At 40.2% G+C, this 22,693-nt stretch overlaps 1 protein-coding gene across 2 annotated transcripts in view; it reads left to right on the top strand.

Moving 5' to 3' along the window:
- HIPK3 (homeodomain interacting protein kinase 3) overlaps nt 1–22,693 on the top strand; it is a 79,580-nt gene that overhangs the window by 44,654 nt on the left and 12,233 nt on the right. For both annotated transcript variants that reach the window (XM_084853416.1, XM_084853426.1), the window contains exons 3-12: nt 7,538–7,661; nt 10,104–10,223; nt 12,217–12,303; nt 13,729–13,913; nt 14,708–14,864; nt 16,586–16,709; nt 19,991–20,109; nt 20,416–20,537; nt 20,643–20,804; nt 21,884–22,180. In XM_084853416.1, the coding sequence (XP_084709542.1) occupies nt 7,538–7,661; nt 10,104–10,223; nt 12,217–12,303; nt 13,729–13,913; nt 14,708–14,864; nt 16,586–16,709; nt 19,991–20,109; nt 20,416–20,537; nt 20,643–20,804; nt 21,884–22,180 (1,497 nt within the window). The remainder of the gene's footprint in view (nt 1–7,537; nt 7,662–10,103; nt 10,224–12,216; nt 12,304–13,728; nt 13,914–14,707; nt 14,865–16,585; nt 16,710–19,990; nt 20,110–20,415; nt 20,538–20,642; nt 20,805–21,883; nt 22,181–22,693) is intronic.

Below are 22,693 nucleotides of genomic sequence, written 5' to 3' on the forward strand. Positions count from 1 at the left end.
AAAATGAGCAAACAGTACAAGAGCCAAGAGGGACAAATGGGAAACAATAAGGTGCAAAACAGAATAAAATGAAATGTGATAAGAAGCAGTGCTGTAGACAGTCTTAGATGAAATTCTGTATTTTAATACAGCTACTTTCAACTTTTTATTACTACAAGTATAGCAGATGTTCCTTCAGATGTGGATGTTATCAAAATAATTGACTGAACATTCTGGGCAAAATCCTACGGAAGCTGAACATTTCTCAGGACCCATTTAGTTTAATAGGATTTATTTTTGGATAAGGCTGTGAGATTGCATCATTAGGTGTGTTCTTCATTTCTCCTGTTGAAATAACAGCGTTATTGCATGGATTGTTCTCAGTGGCTGTATTCAGATGTCATGCTAATGTTGATTATGGTGGGGAGTTAACTTGTTTCCAGAGAAACACCTCTCTCCGCAGTTTATATTATGCAGCGTGTTTATTTTATATATGAGGTGGCCTCAGTGGCACTGAGTGCCTTCTACCACCTTTGGTTGGTAGCCCTGCTTCACCCCTATCTGGACAGGGATAACGTGGCTTCAGTCACCTGATAAACTCCAAGTTCGATTACTGCAATGTGCTCTATGTGGTTCTGCCTCTGAAAACGGTTCAGAAGCTGCAGCTTGTGCAAAATGTGACGGCCAAATTGATAACATGGACAAGAAGGTCTGAACATACAATACCAATTCTGAACTGCTCATATATTTCTGAACCCGATTCAAGGTGCTGGTTTTGACTTATAAAACTTTACATGGCTTGGGACTGCAGTATCCAACTGAGTGCTTCTTTGGACATGAACTTACCTATACACTATGCTCATAGTCTAAGATTCTCTTCCAGGTGCCTCCTCCAAGGGAGGCTTGGAAGGTAGCAACAAGGGAGAGGGCCTTCTTGGTGGCGGCTCCTCAATTCTGGAATGAATTCCACAGCTAGGCCCACCTGGCACCAACATTCTTTTCAATGCCAGGTTAAGACCTTTCTCTTCCCTCAGGCATTTGGCAGCATATGATAAAGTTTTTAATATGTTAATGGGCTTTCTTATTGTTGTTAAAATTGTTGTGTGTATGTATGTCTGCTGTCTGTTTATATGTTTGTATGTAAACTGTTTTTATATTATGTACAATATTGTATTTTTAAGGTTTTTAATCTTTGTAAATTGCCCAGAGAGCTTTGGCTATTGGGTGGTATAGAAATGTAGCAAATGAAATAAAATGAAATGCATGAAATTAACAGTTTGTTGGTTCAGTTGACATGACAAACTGTGTGGTTAAGCAAAAAACCAAACAAGTGAGAGCTTTCAAATTCCTCCTCATGACTATGCTGGAGGAGGAGAAGAGAGAGAGGAGTGCAAGAGCCCAAGGCTCTTTGTGGTTTGTTCTCATAATTGTAACAGTTATCTGTTGCAGTTCTGCAGGGTGGAATTGTTTTAAATAAATGCCATTTAAATCGCCAAGATAAAAGCCCAATATAAATCCATTTTTGCAATTCCCATTCTTGTAATTCCCAGGATGAACATGCTAACTGACAGTTTGAACAACTGAATCATATTGGTTTGAAAGTAAATAGAAACTAGAATCTGGGAGCATACTACAAAGTGTTTGGTTATATATGCTTTGAGGCATGGGAGCAATTGAGAAATGCATCAGTTGCTTCTAGCTGTCCTCCCAATCTTTGAGGGAGGGGATAAGGGTCCCTATGCAGCTGAAATAATAAACTCCACTGCTCTGCAGCCTCAACTTGGAAGGAAGACTGGGTCTTGTTATGCCGATTGCTCACCATAGGGAGTAAAAATGTGGACCCCTGAATGTGACTGTTAATCCTTGGCCATTTTGGCTGTAAAGCTTAGCCTGGAAGGATAAGCCCGCCAGGCTTTGCTTTGTTCCTGGAAATATTGACATAATCCTTACCTGTTACTTTTTCCCTTTCTTGCTTTAAATATTCTTTCTTGTCACCATCTCTGAGTCAGCATCCTTGGCAACATTTGCTAATTTTATTAAGATTTTTAACTATTTGCTTTCTTTTGGAAGGCCTCTTTTATGTTTTAGGAATATTATTTGAGATATGGGGTCTGGATAGTGGATGGGTTTTATGTGATATAAAATGTCAGATATTTGTCAGTGTTTGGCAGCTTTTTATAGACATACTCTAATAAGTTATATAAACCTGGAAATTAGTTTCCCAAGAGTGATAGTTAAATCTTTTTCTTGAAATTGAGGGCTTCAGTTTAAATGCAATTACAAGGGAATCAACTCCACTGAAAACAGTGTGATTTATTTCTGCGTAGACAAGCATAAGATGGCATTGCAGGTATTGAGCCCTGAACTTTAGGGTTTAACTTCTATATTAAGTGTTTGCTAAAAAAATCTGTTTTGTGTTTCTTCTTGATGTATGTCTGAATTTAAACTTTCATCAGTGAATTTTTATTTTTGTTTGTATAGTTTTTTATTTGCCCTTGGTGGTTGTAACTCTTGTCATCAGTAAATCCTTGACAGATGTTCAAATCATATTACTTAGTTATTATGGCTTGGATCCTAAGAACTTAATAGAGTAGAAGAAAGAATAGAGGGGTACTTTCCCATCCCTTACTTTCCACTGTGCATACTGTAGAACTTCTCTGGAGGGTCAGAAAAATGCCCTGAGCAGCATGGCATGGGCATGGGGGCTACAACTGGAAGTAGGAGTTGTCTTTGCCTAAAATCAGACCAAATTGCCTTGTGAGGATGGTGCTTTGCTCTGCTAAATTACCTCTGTTTAATTTGGGGCAATTTCCTCCTCCCATTACAGCTCCTGTGCCCCATCCCACACAGCAGGGTCTTTCAGCCCTCCAAGGAGGAGTTTTAGGGTGCACAAAGGTTTGGGGGGGCAGTAAAGTCTTTCTGCTAGCTTGTTTTCTTTTTGCCTCTTAGAATCCAAGCCAATAGTTATCATAAAAATATATATCCCCCCTCTTTCTCTCCAAAGTGGACACAAGGCAGCATACAACAGCTTATAAAAATAAAGCAATAAAAATTAAAAATTCAGTATTATATTACACTTGAATATAATACAGAAGAGGTAGGTTGGAATGTCACTTGAATTAGTAAGGAATTTAGATGCCCTTTGAGAAAGGTTCTGTGTGGATCCCAGGCACCCCTGTAAGCTTGCAAAGAAGAGTGGCAGCCTGGGTATAAAGGAGATTAATGTATACTGCCTGGAGCTAGGCCCCAATGTGAAATCTGGTTGGCTGACTTGTATGAATGTAACCTCATCCTGACATATTAACCACTATTAAAGAATCTATCATATTAGCTGTGATTCATCAAAGATTTTCAGTTGTTTCTGGAAGGGGGATAGATCCAAATAAGTAGCAGCTGCAGTGATGAGAGGGGGGCACTTCAGTTCAGTTGCTCATCCACCTGTGGTTCTGCCCTCTTGCTACATGCCATTCAACTTCCATGGCTGCTAATTTGTGACACCTGTGGGCAAAGCATGACAAATGACTGAAATGAGAGATATGTGTTGATTTACATTATGATTAACAAATTATCTTTTTTTTTTTTGGACATTGTGTCATGTAAAGATATTATCTCACTGTGTAAATTACATGGAAGCATAGGATCTTCCGGTACAAACTAAGAGAGGGGTTTGAATTCTGGATTAGATCTGGATCTGTTAGGGAAATGAATTCCTAACCTGTTGGTAAAGTACTGAATGTGTCCTGACATAACTTGAGAGACAGGCAGTAGATGCAAATATGGGTCTGCGGGGTTTGGCTGACCTTGGTAGTCAACCAAAATGTGTGGTTGCCAGGACCGTGATCATACCCAAGAGAACATGGTCTTGTCATGTCTCTGAGCTTGTGCTGCACGTGGGCATTTATGGCTCAGAGGTGAAGCATGAATTCAGGGACAATTCCTTGATCCAAGCTCAGGCAGAGGAGACCTCATCTCTTATCAGATTGCACTTCTGAGGCACTGACAGCACCTCAGAAGTACAATGCAACATGGAAGAGCTGTGGACGTCCTTTCAAACTTGCATCCAGCGATTCGGTGGGTGGGAATCATCCTCACAGGGGCAGTGCACGTTTGAGATAATCAAAGAGCCTCAGAAGTGCAATGTGAGATAACCAAGGCCTAGCCTTCCTCCTTTTTCAGCTGGCCGTGTGAGAATAATTTCTGTAGTCACAGTGCACTTCTAGAATGTGTACGGTGCTTCAGAAGTGAAGCTCAGAGCTCTGGAGGGGCCCTGTCATACCCACAGTTACATTGAGCTTCTGAAGTGTTCCAAGTGCTTCAGAAGGGCAATATAAGAAAGACAAGTCTCAACCCTCCATTTGAGCTTGGTGCATGAAGGGAGGAGAGAGATGATCCTTTCGGTTGCCTTATGCTTTGGAGGCTTTCTGATGCTCTTCAAAGCAAAGCACAATGGCTGAGACAATCCCTCAGCCCTTCTACAACAGAAGGTAATTCCATAAAAATGCTGTGTAATGTGGCTATGTCTCTAGCCCTATTCAGTTGTTCAAAAAAGGGGTTAAAATCAACATGTGAGGGGAGGGAGCACTCTTGTCCTGGCCCACTCCTCCCCCTTGTTGCATTTGGCATCCTTTACTTGTGGAGGGTGACTATCTGAAGACGAGAGGTAGAAAATCAGGCTTCTCAATTGCTTGGAGAGCCCCTACGGATAGAGGAGGCTCTTCTCTTCAGACAGTCGCTGGAGGGAGAGGGGCAGGGCTGGTGTGCTCCCTCTCCTCACGTGTTGATTTGAACCCCTTTTTAAACAACTGAATAGGGCTTTTGTCTTAAGTATTAGTATTTCAATTGGAACGAGCAGTGGTGTCTTCCATTCTTGATCCTTTAAAACAGTGCCTGTGGGGACCTCCATCGGTACCCTAAAAGCTCTCCCCCCGCCTCCTTCAAAAGAATTGTTTTAATTAAAACCTTGGAAAATGATAGGGCAGTCTTCTTTCTCTTTCTTCCTAGCCTCTAGCGTGCTCTTCCTATCCCCTCTACCACTCTGCCTTGCTATTTCCCCCCACCTCTTTAGCTCACTGTTTCTCCCCCTCATAGCCACTAGCCTTGCTCTTTCTTTACCCCTTTGCCCTGCTGTTTTCCCCTCCCTCCCAGCTTCTAGCCTCACTATTTTTCTCCAGTGCCCCTCTTTAGCTCACTTTTGACTAGCCAGTACCCCATGGCAGCCATTATGTGACTAACCACATCCTCCATCGAGCTATTTTGTGGTGGTGTCCACAGCACTTTCTCAAAGTCCCAAATGTGCCCAAAAATGTGCCCCCAAAGGTTGGCGACTCCTGCTTTAAAACAAAGGGATTTGATGGCTGCTAGAATTTGTAATCATTGTGAAATCTAGTTAACTTGCTTTAGTTGGTCAGTGTGAAGTCTCTGCAGAGTTTTGAGTATGAGAACATAGAGCAGCTTCTGGAATGATGATATGAGATATTTCTAATGTGGCCCTCAGAAGTGGATTGTTATTTTTTTACTTTCCCAAAGTGGTGCCTCAGTGAAATGTCTGCTAAAAATAGTCATTTCATCATTTCAGAAATATTTGAACGATTTAAATTTAACATGAAAAAAATACCACAATAAAGAGATTTTACTACTACCATTTTTGGCATTTCATGGGAATCTTCTTCAGCATGATTGTTATGCCATTTTAGGAGATGAATCATAGGTTTAAATATATAGAGTTTAAAGAGAGTTATTTTACTAGATGTCATGAGACTTTTGAGGTTTTCTGAGTTAACAGCTGTTTGGCTTTCTTCCTGACTTTAAGCTGTTTGAAGGATCGTTTTTATTTTTATGACACTCCACTGCATTGTCAGCCAGACCATTATGAAAATACAATTTTATTTCATTTTACAATATTAGTAATAGCTGCTCGGATACAGAGTAATGAAAAACAGTTTCTTTCTTTGGTTCATTCTCTTTCTGTTCAGGAACTTTTTTGTTAATACTACAGAGTCAGAATTTGTTGATTCGTGGGAACAATGCTGCAGTTTTCTTACAGCTTGCATTAACTGTTCTGATCACACTAGACACGTTCCTTTCCTATCTCAACTTATTAGTTGATTTTATATTCTGCTCTACAGTTTACTAGGAAAAGGCATCATATAGGTAATGGGTATTTTATGTTGGAAAATATATGCATGTTTAGATCAAAGACACCATGGCATGAGTGGAAGGGGGTTGCTATTTTTCCCACTCGATGTACGGGTCCTGTGCACTCCGAAACACTGATCTGTAAGGTCCCCAATGCTCGTGGGCCACCTTTCAGGGAGGAATTGCCTTGAGCGGTGTTTCCCCTCCCATGTGAGCAGAAATGAAATTCATAGTCTCTCTGACCTTTATGGATGAATTAGCATGAATTTGTTTGATTGTAATAAAGTGAATAGAAGTAGGTTTGAATCGGGTAGACCTAAATTCAGTCTCTCTATCATGGATATTGTGGCTTTGGGAAGGAGATTGAGGTCTCCACCTGCATTCTCTATTTTTTTAAAAGAGGGAATATTAATGGCCTACTTCACAGGATGGTTGTGAGGGCTAACACTATACACATTTTAAAGTATTTGCAGTTTTAAAGTGCTTTAAATCAGTAGGACGTTTGTGATGTGATTCAGTAATTGGTGGAACTACACTGTAGCTCTGCTGGGGTATGTGATATGGAATCTGTCTGATATTTGAGTGATTTAATTAAGAGGTTATAGTTCCTTCTATGGCATTCAACTATTGTAAAATATATTGTTTATTTCCATGTGTTGTACATATCTTGTAACAGTACTACAGAGTCATAGATTTGAGCTGAGATGGTGAAAGATTCCTGTGAATTAAATAATTTGAGTTTTATTCATGCAAAATGCTTATTGTGGGGATATATAGATTTTATAGTAATTCTTAATAAAGAAGTAATACTGTCACAATTAGAAAAAATGGCCAACAAAGGCTGAATATGGCAAGCTGTAAATCAGAATAAATATTTGTGGACTAACCTTGTGGTGTCCATGATGGTTTCTTAAATTTTACTTTCGTTTTCCAATTAGTTTTGACCTATCTTTAGAATGCTACTAAACACTTATTGTTGAGTTGCCTTCAGCTGCCTGTGTCTGCAAATGATTCTGTGTGACAAGTCAATAAGTATAATGCAGATTCACACACTCAGGTATAAAAGAAACCTTGCGTAGACTTACTGTAGAGTAAGTGAAGAACGTGTGTGTGTGTGTGTGCGCGCACACACACATTAAACATAGCATAAATAAGGCATGACCTAGACACTAAATGCTGCAAGTTGTAATGTATGACATGTCAGGATAACACCTAATTTGCAGATTCATTTGCACATAACTAGCGTGGTCTGCATACTAAGTGAAGAGGAGGACTTAATGAAAAAGACAGGTTACCAGGAAAAGAAAACTAAAGTATCTTGACTTTTTAAAAATGATATGCATAACACTTTTTACTTGTCAGTTTTAAATCAGGTTATTGTTCTATGTAGTATATTGAGTAACCATTCCTTTTCTATTTGCAGAGCACCAGAAATCATATTGGGTTTGCCATTTTGTGAAGCCATAGATATGTGGTCACTGGGCTGTGTGATTGCCGAACTATTCCTTGGATGGCCACTGTATCCAGGAGCCCTCGAATATGATCAGGTAGTAGAAAAGATTAACTGGTGATTTGAGATACTTTGGGTGGGATCCAGCTCTTGCCTGTCCTCTTCTCTTCCTTGCACCCCGTTGTACATGCTGCAAATCTGCTCCGGATCGGGAGGGGGGCTGCGGGGGGGATCCATCATATGAATGTACGAAGTGACTGCGTACCATCAATTAAAGATACCATATTAAAGGTTGTATTAACTCCCTTTGAAGTCAGCATTAGTAATGTCATGTGTTTGGGTTTAGCAATAAGTAAAGTGCAATCTTAATTTCTTCCTATAATGGACATTTTGTATGGACAGAGTCCATTCCTTCACAGGACCGTTACAGAGCTCAGAAACAGACAGTGAATTTACTACTCCCTGGTTCCTCCAGTAAACAGGATGGAGTCAGGTGATGCTAGACCATGACTGTTGGCATTGATGACTGTTTATATTCTTGTTCAGAAGTGCCTGCAATTATTGAAGATAATAGAAGAAGCTTTGCTATGCTCCTAGGTTTGCCCTAACTGCTGCAGTCATTGGGGAGGGGGCTTTATTCCTCTTCTTCCTGAGAAATGACAACATAATGAAATTAAAATGGTAAGATGCCACCTATGCAGTGGCATTCTTGGCTTAATGGAATATTTAACAATATTTGACCATGGTCAAATAACAGGCAGTTGGTTGATCAATATGGCCATATATGAAGATTTTATAAACTTTACACAAATAGTTTCAGAATATAACTTGGAGAATAAGTGTGTGCACTTATTCATGTACATTAAATTAATGTGAATTTATTGTGCAAATAACTATTTTGATGTTCTAAAGTAGTGCAACTTAAATAGGGCAACTATAGAAGCTATTCTGTATTTTGGTTGTGGCCCTATATGCTGATCAGATTCGTTACTTGCTTTTTTAAGCTGTGAAATAAGCACCATTTTTATTCAAAAGAATAAGATCTTTGCCTGAAAAATTGCTAATCAGAACTGGACATTCAAATGTTACCAAACATGCCTGCTCAGAGTTACTTAGATTGACAGGAAGTCAACATAGTTGATCAGGCTATAAGTCTAAGGCCCAGTTTGCACATAACGATGAGCCATGCTGTGGATAAGCCATGGTGGGTTTGCTGTTCACTCACCAACCCATGTTACCCCCGACAGATGATTGCCAGCTTGGCGGTTTGCCATGGCTTGATTCCCCCTCAGTCTCCCTCAATTCTCCAGCCTGCTCCCTCTAAATTTCCTCAAATTTACCCTCCTTTCACTTCCCATCCTCTGAATTTGCACAAATCTGGAAAGTAATTGGAGGGGAAATTTGTGCAAACTTTGAGGCTGGGAAGTAAACGGAGGGAAAATTTATGCAACAGCAGTAACTGCTCTGAAAAGGAGCCATGGAAATGTGGTGGGAAGCCAGTAACTTGACTTTCTGGATTTGCTGGAGATTCGGGGAAGTTTTGAAAGGGAGAAGAACACTGACAGCTGTCAGTTCAACACTTAATAGCAAAAGGGTTACATTACCAAGTGTGAAATATTGTTGTCCGTCTGTCCATCCCCCCTTTGGTGCACTTACTTCATTTGCATTTCTTTTTCTTCTTCTTCTGAATTGCACAAACGGTTTCCTCCTTTCTCTTGCCATTATTTTTCCCTTGGTGCTTTGCAACGGTGGGCAAATCAGACTATATGCAGTCTCACCGTGTCAGTTTCCTTGTATGTTACCTACTCCACTTTGGAGCTCCCTTTTGACAGCTGAAACATACGAGGAAATGGAAAAAGCTATACTTATCTGATAGCCGAATCTGCATTCTTAAGCACTGGCAAAAGACTGGGGGATTTAAAAAAAAAATTACCCCATTTGTGCACTTCTGAGGCACTGAAAAAAAAAGGTGGCGAGTGAGTGACAGTCATTCCAAAGTTCCATTTGGGCACCAGTTGAGGAGCAGTCAGTGATAAGGGAGGCTGGAGGTGGCACTGGCAAGATGATGAAGTGCAGCATGGGCTTTTTTGCCGCTCTTGGTGCCTGGTTCAAACCACCCTTGAGAACAAGCTATTCTCAACCACCCTACTACAAGTCGTGGTTTCTCAGGGTGGCTTGTTTGTGAAAAACAACCCACATTGAATCACCGCTCCGGGCTCAGACGTCACAGTAAGCCATGCTGACACTAACATGGCTCACAACCCACTGTGGCTTACTGTGATATATGAAACCAGTCTAAATGTTAGGTCTGTTTCAACTGGTGGAAGTGAACGAAACTCTCATTGATTCAATAACCAAATATCCCTTCAAAATACCTGAAGATGATCCTGACTTAATCATCCTTTGTCGAAAAGTTCCTGAGCAGTTGTGATAGAGAACAATTTACATTAAGCATAATAGAATTCTGGCTTGGCCTCTATAAATGATAAATCTATAATATATTAGTGAACATTAAGCCATGTTCCTTTTATCTGTCCAGATTCGTTACATCTCGCAAACACAAGGATTGCCTGCAGAGCAGTTGTTGAACATCGGAACGAAGACCACACGATTTTTCTGTAAAGAAACGGATGCACCATATTCTGGTTGGAGATTAAAGGTAATAAGAGTCCTCAAGAGGGCAGAGAGTTCCTGTGTTCCATGGATAGCTGATCAATGCTCACTTTCTCTAGCTCTATGCCTTAAGGAAGGAATACTGCTGAGTTGAAATGGGGCATATTTTGTAAACAATATTTCTGTCTGTGAAATGTCCTTTTCTCGGTGATGGTTTGAAAAAGTGTGTTTTGGTGTTTTGACTGAGAGATTGCTTCAGAAAATGGGCAGTCCCCCCCCCCCCGCCCCCCAGCTTGGATCCAGATACAGGCAGCACTCAATTGGACGTTTTCACAGTACCGATTGGCTGTAGCTTCAGTGCCCTTACGTTGGTACAAAAAATCCCTTGCTCATTTGCCCTGTGGTATGTAGTGCAGTGTAGTGGTTAGAGTGTTGGACTGGGATTAAGCCATGAAGCTAACTGGGTGACTTTGGGCCAGTTGCTGACTCTGAGCCTAACCTACTTCACAGGGTGGTTTTGAGGATAAAATGGAGAGGAGAAGAACCATGTACATTGCCTTGGGCTCCTTGGAGGAAAAAGCGAGATATAAATTAAATATTTATGTATCACATAGCCAACTCTGATGTGTGCTGATGTCACTATTATTTAGAGCAAGAGCTATTTTTCAAAGTGGAGCTAAGGCATCTGCTGATCAGAGTTTCTAACAGCAGCAAATTGCCAGGAAAATATAAGTTTTGTTGGGAGGAGTTATTTCAGGAAATATTTGGCCCCTTCCAAAATCCCACTTTTACTTCAAAAATGTTTGCTGTAGAGTGTTTGGATCAACCCTAGGAACAAAGGGAAAGAGATAGCTAATCAATACTCACCTTCCAAGGAAAATAGCAGTACAGAATTAACGTAATAAACATAATGTTGCTATGCTCTTATAATGGCGTATTGTTTTATAATTTGTTGTAAACTGCTTCAGGATTTAAAAAACGGAAGTGGTACATAATATTCCTAAATAAATACATGATTAATGCTGGTATAAGATATACATTGCAATATTCAAAAGTCCACTCCATGGTTTGTAGCAATTTAATGTACCAGAAGCTGGAGCAGTTCCATCCAAGGTTTTACTTACAGCTCATTCTATTCACAATCTGGATGTTTTTAGGCAGCTCTGAGAGATCCTGCTTGGCCTAATTCCACACTTCAGTTTGTCTGGCTTCCTTTTAATAACATTTGACTTGTTTGGTCTGACCAGCTTCTGAGAAGTACCTTACACTGACACTTTTCCTGCACCTCCAGTTTTTATATATCTATTTATCTACTATTCTGCTCTGACCAGATCAGGAATGTGGGAAACTGTGGGGGTGCAGTATTTGGCTCCTTTGTATTGCGACAGAGCTAAGTTATACCAAGGGAAGCGAGATTCAGAAATGAAACCCAGTTCTCCACTATTGGCTGCCTAGTATCCAGAATGTAGCAAGTTTCCTGTTTTGTATTGACATAAATATATTACTAACTGAAGTAATATTACTTGATGATGATAAAATAGTACTAGTAGTATAGTACACTCAATATGCAGAGTGTTTCAGCCATTCTTTTGATCACTTTTCAGAGCAATCCTTCTAGGACCGTCATTATTATTCCTATTTTCTGGGAACAGAGCTGAAGCTGAGAGTTCATTTGCCTATATGAACTCAGGGTGGAAATGCAGCATGAATCTGGCTTCATTCAAATGCAGTGGTCTGAGCCCTGAGTGTTCCAAGAGAGATACTGACTGTATGACTAATTTATTTTTTAATTATTTACAGCATTTATATACTATTCCACATCTAAACAGTTCCTAGTTGAGCCTTTTATGTTCTCATGAACCAAACTAGTTTCGTAGAAAACATCCTTTAAAAATAGCATCCTCTATTTTTGGAAATAGCCACATCTTTACAACAGCAAATGGCTTACTGTAGGTTGCCATTGCTTTTTTTTGCAGAATGTTTTTTTCTACTATTGAGAATAATGTATAAACCTTTTTTCTTTCTTTACATTTCTGAAGACACTGGAAGAACACGAAGGAGAGACAGGGATGAAATCTAAAGAGGCCCGGAAGTACATTTTTAACAGTTTGGATGATATAGTACATGTGAGTACATAATATATATTTGATATATAAAGTTAATTGACTACTATTTGTGACTATGTGTTGCCTCTCTCTTATTTTACTTGGAAGAATTCTTCCTCTGAGTCTCCTTAATGTCTAAATAACTTTTTTTTTGTTTTAATTTGAGTTTACAGGAAAAAGTTTAAATTACATGAAGTCTGTATTTCCATAGACATCTGTAATAGCTGCACCAGTGCATATGGAATTAGTGGAATTGCTTTCCCATTATAAGATATTCTGCTTCTTTCTGTAGCAGGGATGGGGAACATGTGGTCCTTCTGATGTTGTTGGACTGCAAATCCCATTATCCATCACAGTTGGCGATGCTGGTTAGGGCTGATGGGAGCTGCAGGCCAACAACATATGGTGGGCCACACATTTCCCACCCCCGTTCTTTAGCTTCACCTTCTAAAGTTCAAATCCTCTCCTGCCTCAACCCTTTGTAGTTATTAACAAATTATGAAAATTATTTATTAATTGCTTTTCTGCCAATCAGGGCTCTCAAAGCAATGCCCCATCCCACCTGTATATGAAGATATTTTTCTTCTCACTTCAGGATATAGTGTTGCAACATTGTGGCTTTATGTCTTGGAAAATCTGTAAAGCTAGCTTTTTTTAAGTACTTGGCTTTTGGCAGTGTTCATAATTTTACAACGTGAAGCATCTTGGTTCTAACTGTATTAGATTAATATTGTAAACAGCTGAATTAGTATTTAGTCTGACATCTGAGGTGCAATTGTTTCTTTAATGTTTCCCCTTTTAATGATCTAAAAAATACCTTGTTTTGAGCCATAAGTGACATTTTAGTCTCCTTCTTCCTCTGCAGTTCCCATTTCTCCCTGACCATTTTTTTCTCTCATCCAGTGCCTCTAAATCTTGAAAGGCACATAGAATGTTACCTTGCTAGTAATTGGTTGGATCCAGAATCTGCCTTACATGAGAAGAAGGGCTCTGCTTGCATGAGGTCCCAATTTTGGGAAATTCCCCCTTCCCCTTCCCTCCACACCACACCCCTTTCAGCAGGGCCTCCTGACTCTCAGTGTAGGATTTTCAGGGGGTTGGATGGGCTGCTGTGGGAAGCGGGGGGTGAGGAAGTCCAATTCTACCAGCGCAGTTGATCCACTGTAAATCTAGATTCAACCCAATGTAATTTAAAATTACAGTCTGCTGCTGTTGATATGGTTTTTATAGTTGTGTTGTATGATGCTGCTTAACTGCTGCTTATTGTATTGTAAGAATTGTTTATGATTTTGTTGTGATTTATATCTTTATTGAAAGCTGCTTTGAGTTTGATTTTATCACAGAAAGGCGGGATATAAATATCTAAATAAAACCTGAAAATGTTTAAATGGATGAATTAAAGATGCCTGATGGTTTGCACTCTCACATTTAATTTCTTCACACCAGGTGAACATGGTAATGGATTTGGAAGGAAGTGACCTGTTGGCAGAGAAGGCAGACAGAAGAGAGTTTGTCAGCCTGTTGAAGAAAATGCTGTTGATAGATGCTGACTTGAGAATCACTCCAGTTGACACGCTGAACCATCCTTTTGTTACCATGAAGCACCTCCTTGATTTTCCTCATAGTAACCAGTATGTTGTATAGAGCACTCTTAAGTAATAAATAATCCTGGGTGAGCCTTTTTGAATGGGTTCCATGTTGCTGTAATTCCTGTGGCTCTGGCCCTCATTCCTCTGATTACAACAGAGCCAGAGTTGTAAAATCTGTAGCCTCTGCCCATACACAAAGGTTTTTATTACGCTGCGATTGGCATTGCATGCATACTTATACACAGCTTTCATTTAAGGGAAACTCCACCTAGACTGAAGAGCAGGAGTAGTAGCTTCACTGATGGCCTACCCAATAGATAGCTGGCAAGTCCAGTTCTGCATCATTCCAGTTCTGCTGGAGTGTGAGACTGACGTTTCTGTATGGCAATTGGGTCCGGTGGAAGAGTGGGTGATGCCAGCTGCTCTTCCATGCTACCACCTGCTCACCTGCCTGCTTTCTCCCTCTGGGCCCAATCACCCGATGACAGGCAAGGCCAAGGAGGTCTGAACTGATGAGGCTCACTCCTTTTCCCTTCCTGGCAGTGGTGGTAATAATGGTGCTCATAATTTCCTTATAGCGCAGAGTTAAGTAGCAAGGTACACTCATTTTGTAAACAAGCACATACTGCCATTTCTTCATCTGAGCTTTTTAGAATATAAACACCTAATTGGCCTCCAGGGTAAATAGTTTGGGTAGTCCTATGCCTGCTTGAGTGGTCTGAGTAATATGAAGCAGTAGAAATGTTATTTTCATCCTGCTGTTTGTATTAACCTTTTGCTTAATGGACAATTCTATAGTCTTCACAACACTTTCCCCCCCTCCCTTTTGTCATCAGAGTGAAATCCTGTTTTCATATCATGGACATTTGCAAGTACCGGTCAAATTCATATGATACAAATAATCGCAATAAAGCAACACATCTGAGACCAGTTGCCTCCAGTGCACCAGGTCTGACAACTAATTTTGCCAAGATTGGCGCAGTCCGAAGTCAGGTAAGCACTTTTGATTTGAGTTAGGATGTCCTACTCCCTCCACCCTGGCCCAGGGATTTAGTTCGAAGCACTGCTGTTTCAAGGCAGTGGAAAGCAGGAACCTTTTCTAAGGGATGTAGAAAATATGTATCTAGTTTTAACTACATGTTTTAAATGAATAGTTCCAGTGATCTGGACATTATAATTGTACATTGCATCTGACTATTTTATAAAACAAAGGAAACCATGCTGGTCCATAAAGAAAAATCCCCAAATTCTCCGTTAGGCAATACTGTAATTAGGACCAACCAAATATGCACAAAACTGTTGCCAAGCTTTCAAGATCTCCAGATCTCTTAATCAGGCAAGATGTTATGAAAAGTTGGGGTGGTGGGGAGAAGGAAAAAAAGAACTTTATTCCCCTTTTGTAGCATCTTGCCTAATGAAGAGATTTGGAAATCTCAAAAGCTTACCCATACTTCTGTGTGTATTTGGTTGGTCCTAATTACGGTATTTCCTGATCGTGGATTTAGGAGTTGTTATTTTATGTAAATCACAATGGGGATCCTTCTAAATCAAAAGGTGGGGCAGAAATTAAGTAAACAAATAAAATATCATCTTCACAGTCCTCTTCAGGCATCTGATGAAACAGGCTACAGCACCTCATGCCACAATAAACTGGTTTGTTTTTAAAGTGCCTCCTGACCCTTTGCTGTTTTTGTGCACAGAGTGACTTTGGATGTGATGGAACTGCAGGGGGAACAGGAGACACAAGTGTTTCATCACTCTTAAGGTTACATGTTGTATCCTAAATAGAACATCTTCCTCTGTGGGGACATCCAAAAAGTGACCCTGCATCAAGATCATACACGTCTGCCCATGGATGTAGATGTGAAAATTCTGTTTCATATATAACAAAAATATAGTGAGACAGAAAGTGAGGCATTTGTCAGCCATCGCCATTTGTAATCCCTGAAGTTCTTCGCAGTCTGGACTTTTCTATGATGGCAGTATAAATAGCTGGGAATCCAGACATGGCTAGGGACTTTACTGTGGCACTCTTCAGTATTTATCAGACATGCCTCTGCTCCTTACTTGCCGCTTTGCTTACCTTCCCACTTGTCCACATGGATAAAGCGAGGGGGCTTCAGTTGTGACCCTGCATTTTACTCTATCCTGTAATAGTAGCAAAGATCTGTAAACATGCTCTTCAAATTGAATTACAGTCCTTTTCTAGTAGTTGTCTCGGAAGACATTTCACAAAAGTGAAGCCAAACAACATGCAAGCTTTTAAAAATGTCTTATTATAGTGCCCCCATGTGGTGAAGTGCTGTTCACTGGCATGTGCTAAATAATCAAATTAATCTTCGTGTATTAGGGTTTACATTGCTGGAAAACTGAGAGGAGAGGTGCTATGTGCAAAAAACACGGGGAAGGAAAAGATCCCAAAGCGCCACTGAGTATGGTCTATAATAATTATTTATCAATTGTGAAAATCTCTAAAATGCTTCGCTCTCCGTGTTTCGAGATGAAGTCCCTTCTTCAGGAGCAATTAATCTCTTGGTCAAGCTTGGTTCTATTTTCCTAGGAACTAGTCTGTTCTATCACCTGTTTTTATGGTAAACCAAGTATACACCAATTTGATACAACTTAGCTGTATATAACTTAATGCATTTTTAATTAATTTAGTTGGGAAAATGTAGCAATCATTTTGTTAATTTATAATATACCTATTGTTTCAGACATTAGCTGCATCTGCCCATTCGGTTATGCACCATGGAATACCACTACAGGCAGGAACTGCTCAGTTTGGTTGCAGTGATGCTTTTCATCAAACACTGATTATATGCCCCCCTGCTATCCAAGGTTTGAACTGACTTTTAAAGTTCAATGTTTTTTTTAAAAAATAATAGCCTTTATTTTAAAATATATTGGCTTGTATTTTGAGTTGGCTACCACCTGTGGAAACTTCCCAGTAATGCCGTTCTGCTCATGGAATACTCCTGCTGGTGGAAGCAGGGAAGCAACTTCCGCTGATTCCCCTTATACCCTGCTAGCCAAGTGTGACCCCTGAAAGTTGGCTCTGAAGTGACCCTCTGGAATGGGGGTGGGTGGTATGAAGGGGCAAAATCTCAGGGGTACTTGGCAAAATCTCTTCTGTCAGTAGTACCCTTTACTGCAGGGGGGCGGGGGACATTCAGCCCAGGGGCCAGATTCAGTTTTGCAGAAGTTCTCAGGGGCCCACATTCCAGTGGTGGTGGGGCGAAAATACAAAAAAACACGAGCATAATGTAGTTCAGGGTACAATCCTGTGCACGTTTAGGCAGAAGAAAGTCCTACAACTCACAGTATGCTAGGAGTAGGAGGAGGTTTTTTTTCTGCCTAGACATGCACAGGATTGTACCCCTCAAGCTCTTACTGCCAGTCACTAAGCCTTAGGGGTGACAGTTCAACTCTTTAGAATGCGGAGAAAACTGTGCAAAAGCTGGGAAACCATCCAGAGATGGGGGTGGGGCCATCTGGAGAACCCTGGAGGGACGTATATGGCCCCTGGGCCTGATCTTGTTGGCTGTATGGAAAAAAGGCAAAGAGATTTCAGCAGTAGTTTAGAAGTCTTCATTGTAAATTCTAAATTTCCCTCCAAATTATCATAAAACAAAGATCACCTACATTTTATGTTAACTGGGTAGTTTAGAGAATCCTCAACTCAATCTCTTAAAAAAAAAACCAAAAGCCTTGAGATAAGTAACAACGATTTTACTTCAGGATTTCCATTTTCCTTGTTTGAACTGATCAACACTGAGAGCTGTGGGCAAGTATTTTTAAGATGTGAAAATTTAAAGATGATGGAGTTATATTACGTTTTTAGGCACATTTCCTCATGTTTATCTTGTCTCTAAATTCACTAGCTTCTCCAGTGACACTTACGTTGCTCATTGTTATGACTTGTAAGATAAGTAGAGGCCATAGAGATCTTTTAAAACTGGTTGGGAATCTGTGGACCTCAACTGTTAGACTAAAATGCTCCTTGAGCATTGGCCGTGCTGGCTGGCGATGATGGGTATTGGAGTCAGACAACATCTTGATGGCCACAGGGGACCCACCCCTGTTTTAAAATGAGATTTCAATAGCCACTGGTAAAATTATTTCATAGAATTCTTGCCACTTCTGTACTACCTTAGAAACTCAGCTTAGCTTAGAAATGCTTCCTATACTAACCAGTACTTGAGCACTGCTTGTCATTTTAGTTAAACGAAACTTTATTTGAGCCGATGCATGAATATTATACTTTTAAAAGAATAAACCGAAACAAAACTTCTGACTGCCTTTTTGCATCTTTTAGCAAGTCTTTTAAAGTTGGTGAGATAGTGAACGATAAAACTTAACATAAGGATATCATTGCAAAAAGTAAGAAATATGTTCTTTGATCATGCAGTCCTGCGTGCGTGGGCATCCATATCATTTTTGGGAATGCCTGTTGGAATATTAAGGGTGGTACCCTTAGCATATACTTACTGAGATGCTCACCACATGGTGAAGCCCTAGAAGCACTGTGGGCCTGTCAGTGTCTGTCATCTCTGTAGTCTGTCAGCCCTTGACAGATGCTGTCTGGGTCATGTTTCCTAACGAGACTCTTTCCCTAGTTAGTCTGCCTTTTTGCTTAAGATTTGCTTTTACTTCCCTAACAAAATTTCTGTTATGTATCTTTATGTTTATCAATCATGCTTAGGACTGTAGGGCTAAAATGGTGCAGACTTTATGGCATTTCTATGAATGCCAAGTTTAAGCAATGACTCCTCTGTCTGATAGGACTTGCTGTGAAAGGGTTGTAACATATGCTAGCTGCTTAATCCCAGAACTAAAAAAGATGTAGCCGATGAGTGAAAAGAGTATTTGATATAGCCGACACAGACTGTTCTATAATTTTCTGGGCAGTATCTCTTTTTGGTGCTGAGCTTTATGCTGCATTTCAGTTTAGTGTTTCAGTGCTGGTTAACCTGCATTTGGGGCATGTTAGCATTCATGCTGTTGACACCTACCTCTTGTAGAACCGACATGGAAACAAGTAGCCTTATGGCTGCTGATACAACATTATCCTTTGATTCTGTGGTTGGTCCACATCAAGTTGGGGACTGGAGATTTCAGTCCTTATCTGGAGGCAAACTATGGCTGTTGGTATTGGTAAACTGTGGTTTGTTTGATTCGACCATCATAGCAAAGTATGGTCTTCTGAAACAATGCAAAGGGAAGGGAAGGAGTAATGAGAGGTAGGAGAAGAACATGCAGAGATGCTCCTAATTGCTACAGCATAAGAACATAAGAGCCATGCTGGGTCAGAAAAAGGTCTCTCTAGTCCAGCATTCTTTTAACACAAAGGTCAACCAGATGCCAATTGGAAACCCACAAGCAGGACATGAGTGCAATTTAGCACCCTCCTGCTTGTTTTCCCAGAAACTGATATTCAGAGGCATACTGGCCTTTGATACTGGAAGCAACTTATAGCCATCAAGACTAGTAGCCATTGACAGCAGATGATGAAAATCATGGAGGATCATGGAAAACTAGATGTGCTGGTGAAGATCTGTGATTAGGACCTTTAGTAATTTTTTAATAATTAGCAACTCTGTGTGACTTATTTAAGATTGAGGAAGTGGCATTCTGGGCAAAGGTGTTCAACCCTTTCCTCTCTTGCCCTTTTCCTGATGTAAATTGCTCCCTCAAACTGCTATTAGCAGTGGACGGGGAAAACTAGGAAGAAGAACTGAATGTGGTCTCCCCCCGCCCCCTTTGTGGAGTGGGTAGTAGTTTGAAGTCAAAGCGGTTTACAGAGCATTCCCATCTTCCCAGAGCATTCCCATCTTCAGTCTTCAAAGTAGCTGTGTTTGGCTGCTAATTAGTGAGAATTAAAACCCTAATTGTGGATCTCTCGCATTAGGTCTAGTTAGGTCCTAAGTGATGTCTGAATTGAGCCACTGTGAAGCAATATTTCCCTGAACAGAATTTGCATCAAGTTGGAAATGCCAACATCGAAGAGGTGTAATTTGTATGATTAAATTCTAAGCCCTTTAACACAGAGAATGAATTTTGTATGCTTGTTTTTATAAAGCTGGATTCAAGCTTAACCTTGATTTCTATTTCTAAAATAGGAATCCCTGCTAATCATGGGAAGCCCAATGGATACTCTGTAAGAGTAGATAATGCAGTGCCATTGGTAGCACAGGCCCCAACCCTACAGCCACTCCAGATAAGAGGAATCCTTTCTCAGGTACGTTAACTTGTTTGCTACTGCAAATGTCACATTTTTCAGAGCCTTAAATATACATTTTGTTTTGCTAATTTTTTTGAAGTAACATCCCATCAGTTGGGAGGGGCTGTGGCTCAGTTCCCCACATCGCCACTTCAAAGAAACTTGGGTAGCAAAACTGGCAGGATCGCTTATCTGAATACTTAGAGAGCTGCTGCCAGTGTATTCTGACAATGCTCATCTGGATGGACAAATGACCTGACTCGATACAAGGAAGCTTCACATGTTGGATGTAGTTCTTCACAATGCTTTCTGTGTTTACAACAGACATGGTCTAATAGAACTCAGCAAATATTGCTTCCTACATGGCAACAAGTAACTCCTATGGCTCCTGCTACAACACTAGCTTCTGATTCTGTGGCTGGCCCACAGAGGCTTGGAGACTGGGGGTATGTTGAAATAGTATTTTCTTTTTCTCTGGTACATTTTGTATTTAAAAACAAAGCATGCAACTGTACCTTAATTGATATACTTCTTTTCTTTGACCTGCCCAGGAAGATGATTCCCCATGGCAACCATTACAACTCGATGATGACTCAGTCACTATTAACCAATCAAATAACTTTATCTGCCCCTCAGCCAATCAGTGTGGGCATTGCACATGTGGTCTGGCCCCAGCCCACCCCCCCCAAGAGAAATAAAGCGTGCCAGAACAGGTTGGTATCACATGGTGTCTATGGTTGAGTTAGATGTAAGAATCACACTTGCAGAATCCCCATACAAAGGGGCAGTATATTATAAACACTGCATGCTCCCCAGGTTTGTGATACACCCAGATGTTTGTTTAGAACATTTATGTCTTTAAACATTAAATACTGTGTTACAGTACAAATTGCTTAGAAGTCTATTGATTAAAACCGAGGGACAGGAGCAGAGAAGGAATAATGCATTGCAAAGCAGCATTTGCTGCCCTTTAACCTGATCTCTGCTTGTGACTATAGTGGCTTTGACTATGTATGTGCAGTTGTCCTTGCACATTTATTTTGGTTATTTAAAAATAAATCAGGTAGCCCTAGTTAGCTGTTCCTAAATTTATATGCATGAGGACTTGTCAAATTTGAACTATTGAAAATAGAGACATTGTATAATAGTAGTCATAATATGACTTAGAATAGTATTAAGAATAGTCTTTCTTTTGCTGGCAGCAAGAAACACTTTAAGTGCTCTGTGGAGAAAATGTACCCCATCACTACAGAAGTTATTTACAAAGGTATGGGACATTTCAGTAATGGAGAAACCTAAGACCGGGAAGGACAGTTACAGTGGTGAACTATGTTAAGTAATCCCTGATTCATGTCCACTGAAGTCAGTGAACACAGTTCCTGGTGACTTCAGTGGATTTTGAATCCAATTCAAGAATGTCTATGGTGTCCAAGCCAGCATTTCTTCATTTCTTCTTTCCTTTTTAAGAGAATGGTACCTTCAGTGTATTGTACTACATTTCATTGGTAAATCCAACTTTGATCCTTGCATTGCAGCATCTGAACAACCCTGCTTGTGATATGCAATAGTTACCTGGACAGTTTTCCATTATTGCTCTGGAAAACAACATTTTCAGTGTTATCTGTATGTTCATTGTTTTATGTTCCATGTGTTGATTTATATTCATTGATGTTTCAAAGTTTATGTTCTACTTTTGAATTAATTTGGGGAGGGAGGGCAAAAAGGCAAGCTATTAAGTTTGTTTTATATGAAACATTTTTATGAAGTATCTAAATGGATGTCTTCTTCACAGGAGTAATGTGTTACAAAATACCAATATCCAAAATTCAGAATTTGTGTCTCCAAAGATAATTAATGTGAAGGCTGGTGAGAAACTAACTTGTGTAGAAACACAGGACAATCATAACTCAGAGGGGCAGGAAAGCAACTGTTGCAAACCATCTGTCAGGCAGGAACCTGATTCATCTATTTCAAACAAGCAACGCCAAGCTATCATCATTGCAGATTCCCCGAGTCCAGCAGTCAGTGTGATTACCATCAGCAGTGACACAGATGAAGAAGATGTGGGACAAAGGCATTCAGCTGCAGAGTAAGTCGTTGTTCTCAGCTTATATTAATATCTGCTTCCCTAAGAGCTGTGCTGGGATTGGAAATTTGGTGCTTTGGTGCCAGTAACATGACCTTCTTAAATAATACAGCACTAATAAATAGGCTGCATTTTTTAAAATCTCAGTATTTATTTATTTATTACATTTCTATATCAGTTGAAAGTTTTTTATTGTTCAGCTGATCACTTGAATCTGCTTCTGTGTGCACCTTTTGGGGTCTACATTATTTATGTCAGTTGTTTGCATAAACTATAAGGACTCTACGTATAATCAGTAGAAATGGAGCACAAGCAGAAGAACCTATATTTGAGTATTTCATGATGTGTGTTGATAAAACTGTGAACTGTGTGCAAATATGTATGGAGACATTACTTAAAGGAGAGTTCTGGTCACAGACCGGAGCTTTCTCAACTCTCCCTTCCTGCTGCAGCCCCCTGTGTCTGAGGGCTGGGAGTGGCAGCACAGGGGGCTGTAGTGGGAAGGGGGAATTGGCA

The sequence above is a fragment of the Heloderma suspectum genome, chromosome 1 (genome assembly GCF_057233095.1).
Source record: "Heloderma suspectum isolate Gila_16-S chromosome 1, 16-S_ref, whole genome shotgun sequence".
Lineage (NCBI taxonomy): Eukaryota > Metazoa > Chordata > Lepidosauria > Squamata > Helodermatidae > Heloderma > Heloderma suspectum.